This window comes from Rhipicephalus sanguineus, chromosome 3 (assembly GCF_013339695.2).
Source record: "Rhipicephalus sanguineus isolate Rsan-2018 chromosome 3, BIME_Rsan_1.4, whole genome shotgun sequence".
NCBI lineage: Eukaryota > Metazoa > Arthropoda > Arachnida > Ixodida > Ixodidae > Rhipicephalus > Rhipicephalus sanguineus.
This window is the reverse complement of record NC_051178.1, coordinates 80,992,332-81,006,076: the sequence shown is the minus strand read 5'-3', so window position 1 is coordinate 81,006,076 and position 13,745 is coordinate 80,992,332. Positions and strand designations below refer to the sequence as shown.

Below are 13,745 nucleotides of genomic sequence, written 5' to 3'. Positions count from 1 at the left end.
ATTCAGCAAATGCACTTAGTATTATGACTATGTTCAAATTTACATATGCGTTTACAATTCACACATGTATTTAAACAAAGAGGACGCAATATACTCGAAACACGCGCTATAAAATTATATATTAGTGTCCCGTAAGGCTTTTGTGCTAGGTTACTCGGTTATTGTTTACTGGATGTTGAGCGTTGACATGCATGGTCGATAATAGCTGCGCATTTCACTACACTGCAATAACTAGCAATACACTGCTAGACAAAAAACAGCAAGTCTGATGAGCCCTTCAACCACACAATGATATCCTCGATCACGGAGTGCAAACCTACCTTTTATAGTTGACATTCGTGAAGCTGAACTGCGACGCCCAGCATTTTGTCACAGCGCTGATCACCTTGAAGGGAAAAGCACTCAGAGTACGTATATTAAGCAATTAGCAGAAAATACGACGGTCATAAAAAACAAGCAAACTTCATTACGTTCTCCAGACCACGAAGTCCGAGCAGAGTGGTCATTTGGCCGGCGGCCGACATGTCCTCAGAGTCTTCACCTGCACACAGACACGCACACATGGTCGGGCTTCCGCAGTGCGAAATTCGTTGAAACGTATTTGTACCGCACGTAGTTCAAAGGCTCACCTAAGGCTGACGATCTCACAGCAAACATCGTGTTTTCATCAAACTTAGACAAATGCCGAGAGATTGCTTCTTTGATATTCCTGGGCATGCTTAGTCTCTCAACGGCACCAACCATCCTTAACAAGAAAAAAACAGACGCCGCAGTGAACACATACGTCAGCCCAATAACGTCTGAAACAATATTAGCATCTGTACAACATGATTGATGTTTGTAAGAAAAGAAACCTGACTCAGCAATGAGACAGCTCATTTCATGCATCCGGACGAATTTTGCTTTTGGGGCAGGTGATTTTTTATGTCCGACACTAAAGAGCAGGCAGGCGTTGTGCCCCTTCTTGGTGGCAGTTGCCAGCTTGCTCTCTCCCTCTTTTCTCTGTGTCCTTGTGCTTGTATGTATACGAATCAAATAAATAAAATAAGCTTATTGTAAATATTTTACAATGACGAACAACACGGTGCAGCTTTTAACGAATACTGGCAAACAGGCGTTAAGCCAAATTAAGCAATCCAAGAAATATGCAGGGTAAAAATCAGAAAAGGGGCCACGATAGACGAAAAGCCACAATAGACGAAGCTCCGCGACATCCTAAAATGAACCATGCGCACTGAAAGCGTAGTTAACTTGCTTCCTCTAGCGATGCGCTCTCGAAGGCCTCAAAGGAACTTCCAGTCCACAGCAAGTTTCACTTCACCGATACGTGAAAAACTGCGTGTGACGCGGGGCATTCTTTTTCTGCTTACGAAAATTCGTTCTTATACACGAATCGTTACGGCAAGAAAATTGTCTCTTGACTAAAAAAAGATGACTTCTACAACAGTTATGGAAAAAAACTTGCTGTTCATAAACAATTGAACTATGCCCGAGCGACATTATTAACGGACGATTCATGTTTCCCCGTAAAGTCAGCGTGGAAATGGAAACCGACCGATAGAAACACATCGTGCAATAGAAGTTCTATGAACAAGGATAAGGAGTCAGACAGGCTCGCTTAACTTTCGGTACCTGGACCCGTCTTTGTCGAAGGCTTCTTGTCATCCTCGGTGTGCTAGTTTTAAAGAGTTTCTGGTCGACGTCATATAATTGTTGGGGTTTAACGTCCCAAAACCACGATGTGATTATGAGACACGCCATTGTGATTGACGTCAAGGGGTGTCGCTGCTGCTGTTATCGTTATGTTACCAAAGCTATTTCTTCATTGAAAATGTAAGCAGTGCCCATAACCTTTCTCCTGTTAAAAAACGCCAGGCCTGCGCGGAAAGCGCAGCACAGTCACAGGAAAGCTGGAAGAGCGGCATTTCTAGAGCCCGTTATAAACTCTCTTGTGGCTACTAATACAAGTACATTAGCAACGTACCCACTACGCCACAAATCATAATTTTTGGGAAGTTGGGAAGCACCCACCACGACATTATTCGTTATTCTGCGGAGAAGCGAGGTACCATCTGTGAGGCATTATGTGCACTTTGTTATTGCGGTGGTTGATGACGATGAAGAATTATGGCTGAGCCCTTTGTAATGGGTTGGAAGCTTTAAACGACCCACTAGTTACGTAATTCATATTGTGTAACGCCCGATCGTTATTTAACTGTCCTAGCACGCTTTATACCATATGTTAACCGGCGAAAGGGAGAGCGAGAGAGGGAAGGAATTACCTTTATTGAGAGCCTGAGGAAATGGATCATGGGAGCCTTATGGGCTTCCTTGGTAACCAATAGAAGTGCACTTGCCAGGAACCCACTACGCTATAAATCATCATAATTTTTGTGAAGTAGAGAAGCAGCCACTATGCAATTTTTCGTCATTCTGCGGAGAACCGTGGTACTCGCTAAACACCTGTAAGGCATTATGTACACTTTGTTGATGCTGTGGCTGATGACGATGAGAATTATCGTAGAGGCATTTGCAATGGGTTGGAAGCACTCAACAACCCACTCGTTGCGCAACTTGCATTGTGTGACGCCCGGTTACAGAATTCGCGTCTGTGTGTCGCCTGGCTGTTATTTTACTCTTCTACCACACTACATTACATATGTTAATGTGGTTCCTTCCCGACATGAAGCCTGTATAGGGTCTTTTTGCAACGCAGTTTCAAGCACCGGCATGGCCCTGAGGTAGAACACTGGGCTCCCACGCAGAGGGCCCAGGTTCGAACCTCGTTCCATCCTGGAATTTTTTCTTATTTCCTTTATTTCGTGCGATAGTGGTTACAGACAACGGCGGCGGCGGCGGCACACAACTACGGCGCCAAAAACGGCCGTTGAAATGATCTCATAACAGCTTTCGCTGTAAAACAGCCCAGTCTTCTGATAAAACAATGTAGGCATTGGGAGATGTTTACTTTGCATTGTATTCTTAGATATTACAAGTGGCATATACGAAGATAAATTTAAGGTTTGTTTTATTATATATAACACACATCAACTCACAGGGAGGCTTCCGCGAAATAAGTGATTACCGAAATTGTAGCAACCAACTATTCAAGCAGACATATTGCAATGTACGATTTAAAGCCAGTGATTTCATAACGAGGAACCATTTTCAAACAAGCGCTGTAATGTCAAAGTTGAAATATCGAGGACAGGCTTCTATGATGCCCGTGTTGTAGCTACAGCCAAAAACACTGAATGTGAAACTCCATTAATGAGCATGCACTAAGTCAACATTGTCTCTTTTATTATAGCGATGATATAGTCTGACAAAATTTTAAGGCTCATGATTCTCCTGACATTTAGTATAAAAATAACTTTTGTTATTCCATAATCAATTTGGCATATCGCATTTTTGTAAGCTTCGTTTTCTTATTGCTTTGAACGAGGCTCTATATAGGTATATAATGTACCTCTGATATATCGACACGCTTCTCAGTAAGCTGTGCATACCTGGAGCAGACGCCTTTCAGCTCTTTCTGCCAGTCCTCCCTGCAAAAAAAAAAGCACAAATCTAAACTGGGTGTATGAAAATATGGGAAGCATTTTCTACTTCAGTCACTTTCACATTCATTTCATTAAACCAGACACGTATAATTATTAAATATTAAAGCAGGGAAAAGCAAGTGGAACGGAAAAGTGAAGTCGCTTGAAGAAAATTTTCATATTCACCTATTCGGGTACCCATATTAAAAGCGCAGTTACCGTACTTTCAGTTTCCATAGAGTCACTCTTTCTGAATGCACGAGAGAGCTTCATAAAGTTCAACGTTCATGAACTTCATGAAGGCAAACGCATTCTCGTTTCAATCAAACTTGTAACTGGGCGAGTTTGTTCATACTTGAAGGTAAAACTGGTAAGCGCAAATAAACAAGACAGGGACACAGAATGCACATGGAAACGCCTGTACATGTGCATTCTTCCTGTGTCCCTGCCTTGTTTATTTGCGCTTACCAGTTTTACCTTCAAGCATTCTCGTTTGTACGTTTTTTTCTTCGAGTATCGCATTAAAAGCTGCTATGTTCGTAAGGAAATATACGCAGTGCTTTTACTGCGAAAAACTGGCAATTTATAGTGAAAACAGGCATACTTGATTAGACATGCTTGGGAGAAGCTGAATTCAAATTAAATCGCGATGCAGAGTCAACGCCCTGTAATTACAGCAACTTGAAGAGCTCCCCAATTCTTCAGCTGCAATCTACCTGTCATTCGCAACTATTTATAATTATTACTATATTCTTCGACACAAACACGTTTAAAACAAGCAATTATGGACGTGGAGACTCACCTGGTCATTGATGTCTCCATTCCTTGCAATAATTTTCGAAAATCTGTGCTCGAGGAGAAAAGCTTGTAAGACGTTGTTGTGACGATAAATCCACAGGGAACTGAAAACTAAACCGACGGAAAGCATCTTGTAATGACATTCCTTGAAGGCAAAGATGTAACACTTAAGAATGTTTTTATATAGACATCAAGTATACGTGATTAATGTGACCTCCCAGACTTGTGCGTTCATGTCAAGTTACAATCATTCATTGTCCTCGTTGTTAGCTGCGAAAGTTGTTTACTTTCGCGCCTAGAGAACCGGCCACCTCAATACCAGTGCTAGAAGAAATGGTAAGAGAAAGGAGGGACCTCACGAAATAATGCATAACGGTATACCCGAGTTAGACTTCAGCCCGAAGCTGTTATTCGGGCTGCTTTTCGTTACTTCCTAAGCTACACTGACAGCGTCATGCAACAGCTGACGCCAGGGAAGCTGCGTAACATATTCCAAATGGCTCAGAGCTAGGGGAGCTTCGGTGAGTAACTGCGTGCGCCTACAGTCGCACAACCAGCTCTCAGATTGCCTGCCATGGTACATTCGGTGGACAACCAGAGAATCACAGTCATTGGTTTAGATATAATTAATATCCTGACCTGCTGTTGATGCACGTGTGGCTCCCTCATGCTTTTCAGTCTCTTGTAAATAGGAAAACTTGTCCAATCGAAATCGTGCATTGGCGAAATACACGTAAAGCGTACTCGTAGTATTTAGGATGTTGTCCTACATGGCTGAGGTTTATCTGTGACTGTAGTTGGCATCGCGCGAATGCAGACTCCTGTGGGGCTATAGTACATGTAAACCTTTCACAAATCTTACCGTAATATTGACACTAAATACGTCATACGACACTAGGAATGGAAATGCATGAATCAAGAACCATTGAATATATTAAGAAAGCTTTCTAACAGTGCAATAAAATAACCATGATCCAGATAGAGGACCATAAAACGAAAAAACGTATTTCTCATCGCAAAGAATCCGTCAGCAATATATCATCCACAACAAAAAATCCCGTAGGCTTCAAAATATCTTTCGTTTTCATAACACACCACTTAAACAAAATATCATCAAAGTACAAAGTATCTGCTGTCCTTCCTGATGGCTATTTATGTAGCTGCACCGTTCCCGCCGTGCTAGAAAAAATTACACCATTTCCCGCTAAAGGGGACCATGAGGCGATGCGAAGCCGGAGCACTTGCACGATCGCGTTCCGTTGGCGTTCTTTGGGCATGCTACCGACCTCGCGACGTGGAACGCGAAGAGGAACGCTACGCGCGTCTTGTCTTCCCTCTAGCCTGGCCGTTAATTCTCACAGGGCGAGCGGGGAACGCGGTCGGCAGGCGTGCGAGAGGGGGACAGCGTAGGAGAGGAGAGAGAGGGGGAGGGGACGCGCATGCGCTGGTGCTCATCGTGGCGTTGCGCAGGAAAGAATTTCGGCATCTCTAGAACACCACCACCGGTTTGAACTCCGCCATAAGATACTTCGCATCTAAAAAACGATACGCGACCACCCGGATTCAAGCGAAAGGACACACCCGGAACACACTTCATTGGTGCCAGTTTTTGAACGATTAAACACTCTTCTTGATTAAATGCCTGTGCGGCTCTTTCTCCTTTAAAAACAGTGGTCTTATTACCTTTCTGTTTCTTATACCAAGCATAGCCATATTGTGCTATCATTTTACGCCGCACCAAATACTTAAACTATGACATATTCATGGGAACCATCGTTAAAAGCGCAACACCACACAACACAAGACCAGACGAGCACTTGTGTGGTGTTGCGCTTTTAACGATGGTTCCCATGTCTAGACACCAACTAACCCAACAGTCAATTCTCTTAATGAAATATTCAGCTATCAGTATGAGAAACTCACCACGCCACCTCTCATTCTGCGCGCCCTAAAATAACGCCCATCTATAAATATTACTTGTAACTGACGTAAGTCTCGGAAACGCACTTTCGTGACTGAGCATGAAGTTCTGTTTATTCAAGCAATTCTTTCGCAAGTCCTTTTCTCCAAGCAGGCAGTTCAGCGCGTTTCAATGTACCTACCGCCTTAATTTCTCTAGCAATGGAGTCCAGCACTGCTAGCGACGATCCCTTGCCCCCTGTCAAGTCTGGCAACTTGCTACACTCGTTGCGGATGTCTGACACAAGCGGGGGGTTCCCGCACAGCTCTTGCTCTGCAGAACGAAGCAAAAAAATACATAAAATACATTTTTTAAACCTTTCTCGACATCAAAACTTATTTTAGGCCGCTTTGTGAGTAATTCCCCCGGGCATACAACTTTTGAAAATGAATTTCGATTCATATGCCAAACTTCAGGATTGATGCGAGTTTTCGGTAAACATTGGCAAACGATGCCGCATGCATTCGACACGAGAAAACTTTTACTGCTGTGTGCTTACCTTCAATAATCTTGTGCTTTATATAACCTGGGACAGTGCAAATCTTCTGCTGAGACCTAGAAAACAGGCAGAAGGGATTACATTCAGGCTTGATTGTCGGTATTGGTGCGAGTTCTCAAAAGGAAGCCAGTGCTATCCCCATAAAAAAACAAGAAAATATCATTCTTTTTTTTTTCATGCGGATATTGCTTACTTTCATCCGGCTACACTATGTCTCAGTGAAGCGAGTCTTACGACACAGTAAATAATGAGACCAAGCTTACACGCCTTTGCTTACCTTTTAATAGATATACTGAAGCCGCATCCTTTATTTTCCTCACTCTTGAGATCAACCGCAGCAACGACGGCTCCAGAAGAACAGTGTTCGGTGTGGAAGGCCAATTCGGGTGCTACTCTTTTTGTGGATGCCAGTATGGCATATGCGCCTGCGTAAGAGCTTCATGATCACTGAATGCGGCTATCTACATTACATTATACTAACATCTTATTGATGAGAATACATGCATTGCGAGGAAGGTAATCATAAAAGTTTACCGCGTATATTGCACGGTCCGCGGCAACAGTCTTAGGACAGAAAGACTATGAGAAGAACAAGACTTTAATCTAAATCCTCTTTTAGCTGATATAAACCTTTGTTTTCGACACAGTTGTATATAAGAGGGCATAAAGTGCGCTGCAACAGTTGTCTGCATGCTCAACTTGAATGACACAAATACTTCTGAAAAATCATGCTCCACGAAAGATAGCGCTCGATATATGTCGTCGCGAATTGTAGTCGCAGCAAAGCGAAATTGTCAGTCTTTCTGTCAGTGCATTAAAAACATCAACCTTACTGGTTCTTGTCATCATCACTCCTTCTTCATCAGCAAGAAACTCCAGTGCGTCAAGAATTTAGAACCTATGTATATTTTTGTATAGCTGTATCAGATTCGTTCACAAACGTTTTCGCTTCTTGGAAGAAACGTTGTTTTTAATAGGTTGTTGAGTTATCATTTACCACTGTAATATTCACCGGTGAATACTGTCGGTCGTTAAAGATGTACCTTACTGTGTCATATTTAGACACCGGAAACTCCTACAAAAGGTTCAGTGCAAGTTGTCATTTCGTCAAGAGTATTCGTCAACTGTAAAATAAAAAACGCCAGGCCTGCGCTGAAACCGCAGCACAGTCACAGCGAAAGCTGGAAGAGCGGCGTTTCTAGAGCCCGTTGTATGCTCTCTTGGGGCTATTAATACAAGTACACAAGCATGGTGCCTACTACGCCATAAATAATAATTTTTGTGAAGTTGGGAAGTATCTACTCAGCCAATATTCGTCATTCTGCGGAGAAGCGAGGTACCAGCTACACGTCTGTAAGGCATTATGTGCACTTTGTTGAAGCGACGACTGATGGCGATGAAGAATTATGGCTCAGCCCTTTTTAATGGGTTGGAAGCTTTAAACGGCCCACCAGTTATGTAATTTGCATTGGGTGACGCCCGGTCGCTATTTCCCTCACCCGCCATGCTGTATAACATACGTTGACGTGGGAGAGAAGGGGGGGGGGGGCGAAGAACTTTACTGAGACCCCGAGGAAATGGACCATGCGCTTATGGGCTTCTTTGGCAACCAATACAAGTGCGCTTGCGACGAACCCACTAGGCTATAAATCATTGTAATTTTTTAGAATTAGGGAAGCAGCCACTATGCCATTTTTCTTCATTCTACGGAGAGCCGTGGTACCTACTAAACGCATCTAAGGCATTATGCGCACTTTGTTGATGCTTTGCCTGATGACGATGAAGAATTATGGCGGAGCCCTCTGTAATGGGTTGGAAGCATTCAACAACCTACTCGTTGCGTAATTCGCATCGTGCGGTGCCTGGTTACAGAAAAGCAATGGAAAAGGAAATAGGGTTGGTTTATAGACAGCACCATGTTTGACGTCTGCACCCCAGGTCAGTGAGCATGGGCTGAAGCTTGCCGTTGCGAATGCTTCATGCCGCTTGAGTTACGTCAGCGAAAAGCTGGTGGAGATACAAAGTTTGAAAAAAAAAAATATTTCTTAAGTTAAAAAAATAATACCCTTTTGTAACTTTCCCTATGTTCAGCTGATACATAGAGCTTTCAAATGAAGTATCGTGCATATTTTTAGTCCGAACATCAAAGCAATTTTTTGACGCTGAATACAGAGCTTTTCTCAAAAAAAAGCAAAATTAGCAATTTTTTTCAGACGATCTGCTACACCTTCAGCGACTAAATTGTTTTTATTTTGTAGTATGTCGAGAAGGCCAGCAGTATACAATTCATTTCTACCCTTTGAGTTTGCCTTGTTCCTGGAAAAAGATATCAAACTTTGCAACTTTATTCAATATTTCTCGTGCGAAAAGCTCTGGAACAATCGATATACATAAATAAGTCGTTATTTTTACAGTTACATCACTTCATCAGCTTGCCGTAAATATCATTTATCGAATGCGCACCATAAACGTCCTTTGAAAAAAATTGTTTGATGCCCTTTAGCTCAGTCGGCGCAAAACTACAGACTCTCACAAATAGGCGGGAAAATTTTTGGCAACAGAAATAAATGAGCACAACAAGTTTCGAACTTCAAGAAAAACGTGTACATTTTTTCAGCCATATTTGTGATGGTCGGAAAAACGCTGGTTGATTTGGCATGGAATGACCCAAATGTTAATGTGGTTCCTTCCCGACATGAAGCCTGTATAGGACCCTTTTGCAAAGCAGTTTCAAGAAGCACATGCATGGCTCACAGGTTGAATACTGGGCTCCCACGCAGAGGGCCCAGGTTCGAACCTCGTTCCATCGTAAAATATTTTTCTTATTTCGTTTGTTTTTCTTATTTCGAGCGATACTGATTACGGATACCGGCGGCGGCGGACTACTACTGCGCCAAAAACGGCCGCTGAAATGATCTCATAACAGCTTTCGCTGGAAAAAAAATATATTATTGCGGGATAAAGGCAAACACTCGGCTTGATTGCATATGTCGGTGGCTCTGTCTTTTTCAAAAGCAGTATTCTCATTACCGTTCCGTTTTTGATAACATAAGAATAATAATTGTAAGGGTTTAACGTCCCAAAAGCACGACATGATTATAAGAAACGCCGTAATGGAGGGCTTCGGACATTTCGACCACCTGGGGTTCTTTAACGTGCACCTAAATCAAGTACACGGGCCTTACGCATTTTCGCCTGCATCGAAAATACGGCCGCCGCGGCCGGGATTCCATCCCGAGGACTTCGGGTCAGCAGCAGAGCACCAATATGCACTAGACCACCATGGCGGGTGTTTTTTTTTCATAAAAAGCGTTGCCGTATTGTAGAATCCTTCTATGCCATACCGAATACTTGAACTATGAAATATTAAGCTTTCAGTATGCGAAACTCACCACGCCTCCTCTGATTCCGCGCACCGCAAGATAACGTCACTGCGAGAAGGATTTCAACGCCCATCTCTAAATATTACTTGAAATAGACGTAAGTCTCCAGAACGCAGCTTTGTGACTGAACTTTCACGCAGTTCTGGTTATTCAAGCAATTATTTCGCTAGTCATTTTCTCCAAGTGGGCAGTTCAGTGCGTTGCAGCCATTACAATGTTACAGCTGACCTTTACTGCTCCTATCGTGCTTTGACATCCATTTCTACAGTAACGTTTCAGTGGTTCCCTGCTCGGTAAAGTCGTATACATGTCCTTGTGTTGCCAAAACGGGAACTACACCAATGCGTTCTCATTTTCCGATTACTCGATATTCTCGCGTAGTTGCGATAGCAAAGAACGCTGCAGCCAAACCGTAACACGATAAAGCTTTCATTAGGCGGCCTTGAGCCTGGCAAAAAGAGCTTAAGGAAACACTCACAGTACACAAATAGCGATAAACACGCGTCGTCAGTCGTCGAAAATATGCACCTTGGCTGAGACGCGTAGGCATTTGTACAGAAGTTATTATACAGTCCAGCACTGTCACTGGTAAAGCGTAATTTCTAAAAAGTACTCAACTATTTGCGTCATGCGTACAGTCTTATTAGAACAATGGAATACGCTTTAGAATACTGCGGCACATTCAGGTGCCGCTTGCCCCAGCGTCGCACGTGTAAAAATTGGAGCCAGTGAAATCCCGACGCTATGAATAATACAAGCAACTGCGCCTGTCAGTATATTCGACTAATAAGTACACTTCCTACTAGTCTATAGTGGTCAATTTTTACTTAGTTTGAAATATCAGTATCAACATTTTTTTTTTCAGCGTGATGCATTTTTGAACCTCTATATTTCGATCCTTGATGAGAACATTGAAGAACGTGCACTAAGCTACCAGGCTTGCTCTCACAGGATTGCGAAATGGACGCCATACTTGAAATCCACGATTATAACTCACCGCTTCGTATATGCAGCTTGCCACATTGATCACGGAGTTCTTGCCTTGTCTTCTCAGAAACATAGTCAATGGATTGCATCTCACTTGAGGGAGCGTAGACTGAGCCGTAGTAAATGCTGAAAAATGAAAAAAGGGGCATTTTTTGGTTCGCAGTTTCGTCTATAACAGGAGTAATAGTACTGCACAGGCGCACCGCTGTAGGTTGCAGTAAATCATTAATATCGGCGTCATAACGTAACCATGACGGGATTCGCTACCCAGGTGCAGACTTTGGTGATGTTACAGCTATTAACGCTACACGTTATCTGCCCCCACACCCAGAAAAGAGCCATTTTACACGCAGGAGAAACGCACAGTGCCTTTTTGCACTCCATTGCCTTGGGTATGCAACGTAGGGCTTATCGTATGAAAAAATTAAGGAGAAAGCTGGTACAAGTCTCCTTATTAAAAAAAAAATTAAGGCACATTCGCGTTTGTGGTGCCAAGCCTGAAGGAAGTGCGGAGCTCGGCAGCCTTCTTTGTTTTTCTTCGGTTTCCTCTTTCTTTCCCTCCTCCTCTCTTTCTTTCTTTTTCTCTTTTCCAGTTTTTGCACTTTTTTCTGTCTTTATTTCAATTTATTTCTATTTTTCTTACTATTCTTTCCTTTCTCTTTCTTCTATTTTTCTATTTTAATACGTGGTTTTGCTTGCGTTGCGCCAAGCGAAGACAGAATCCGACAGCTCGGGCCCCTAAAGTGCTCCGCACTTGATATCATCATTAAGGCGCTCGAAGAACAAGAGGAAGAAGACTTCTCCTTGACATGAGCGCGCGCTCAATATGCTACAGATGGCTATGAGGTTTTGCCAGCGTTACGCCAACCTACATGAGACGACGACAGCATACGACAGCGCACGACAGCCGGGGCCCCTAATGTGCTCCGCACTTAAAAAAAAGGGAACCTAGGCATGCGTTCCGCTACTTTACAAGAATGTGCCACTGAATAGGCTATGCATTTCTAGTCGTAATCGAGCTAGTCGTGATTCACTGACTAATCGCAACATATAGATTAAGCATATGCAGGCCATCTCGACAGGCTTAACCCGTCTGCATCCTCACCACTTTCACCAATACGTCATAGCTATCGAAAATGTTATGCCTGTCGGGCGCAAGTATCCGTCATAGGACGCGGACGGCCACATGACAAGACAGTATTGCGAAAACATAGACATGATGTGTATTCCCAGTGATTAGAAGTGATAATTAGTGCATAAGGTGAAACAAATGTGAAAAAAATTCGGCAGATCCCACTCGTTGTGGGAATCGGTTCAATGCGAAGCAGTCAGCGAGTGCTTCTATGCTGTATTTTAGGGCTTTGATCCAAGCGTTACGAGGTGGATCTGCGTGTTTTTTAAGTGCACATTGTAAGTGCACGTTTTTGTAAGTGCACAGCTCTGTGGACATTGTGGGTTTACCAGGCACGTCAACAACACTGGCGTTTAAAGGGTTACTTATGGTGCGTCGTAACGTCAGTCCTCACGTTAGAGTACATGCACTGAGCGCACTTTATGGTGCAATCATGTGAATATGATACGTTACTTTAGCTAATGCATTCCTCCAGGGTCGAGCAATGCTTCAATATAGCTTGCTGAATCATAGGAATACAAATGTAATGTTTATTAGACTGCTATGAAAGCGGAGCCAACTCTGCAACCACAGGCGTTAATATCATATGACGCCTGTATTCTAGGAGTACATATGTAGTGTTTATTGTTTTCTTGTAAAATTAGGTAGCCAGCACCAGAACCACTATAGACGTTGCACCGAAATTACGACGCCTGCATAGGCTGTTTTTCCAAGCCAGTGTACAGACCTGGCGTGGCTCTGTGGTAGAATACCTGATAGCCACGCAAAATGCATGGGTTCAATGCCCGCTGCGATCGTGATTGTTATTATTTGCATTCGTCGGGTCCACGCTGCCGACGTCAGTTTTTCTTAACGCTTTGGCGTGTAAATTACCAATGTCTGTTCTCGCCGTCCCTGAGAAGCTATAAACTGTCAATCACCTGTGTCGCACACCCGTACACCGCGGCCCGTGGTAAATGGGTATGTGCCACACGTCTCTGGAGGAAATGGTTTGACGACGTTTTGACGTTATCAGTGTCATGACCTGACAGTCATATTCGTCAAATCACCTTACCCTCTCATGCCAATTGTGGTCAGCACCAAGTTAAGGAGGCGATCACGATAGCACTGAGACGTAAGCAGATAGATAGATAGATAGATAGATAGATAGATAGATAGATAGATAGATAGATAGATAGATAGATAGATAGATAGATAGATAGAAGGTTCGCTAAGAGCTAAGAAATGCTTCGCATTTATTAAAGTTTAAAGTACGAAGGATAGGCAAGTAAATCAAATGTCATAATTTTTTCGAGTCAATGAAAGCAAATAAAATGCGAATAACCAGTGATTAAACTGGGTCATTCCATGCCAAATCATCCAGCGTTTTTCTGGCCATCACAAATAAGGCTGACAAAATTTCCACGTTTTTCTTGAAGTTCGAAACTCGTTCTGCTCGTTTATT

General features: G+C 43.0%; 1 protein-coding gene across 1 annotated transcript in view; it reads right to left on the bottom strand.

Annotated features, from left to right (window-relative positions):
• Positions 1 to 316: 316 nt before the first annotated feature.
• Positions 317 to 13,745, bottom strand: part of LOC119385616 (uncharacterized) — a 231,271-nt gene continuing 217,842 nt past the window's right edge. Inside the window, exons 9-17 of the mRNA XM_049414038.1 lie at positions 11,180 to 11,295; positions 7,077 to 7,224; positions 6,800 to 6,855; positions 6,443 to 6,573; positions 4,345 to 4,451; positions 3,510 to 3,548; positions 630 to 745; positions 471 to 541; positions 317 to 385 (exon numbers count right to left, since the gene is read on the bottom strand). Coding sequence (XP_049269995.1) covers positions 317 to 385; positions 471 to 541; positions 630 to 745; positions 3,510 to 3,548; positions 4,345 to 4,451; positions 6,443 to 6,573; positions 6,800 to 6,855; positions 7,077 to 7,224; positions 11,180 to 11,295 — 853 coding nt within the window. The remainder of the gene's footprint in view (positions 386 to 470; positions 542 to 629; positions 746 to 3,509; positions 3,549 to 4,344; positions 4,452 to 6,442; positions 6,574 to 6,799; positions 6,856 to 7,076; positions 7,225 to 11,179; positions 11,296 to 13,745) is intronic.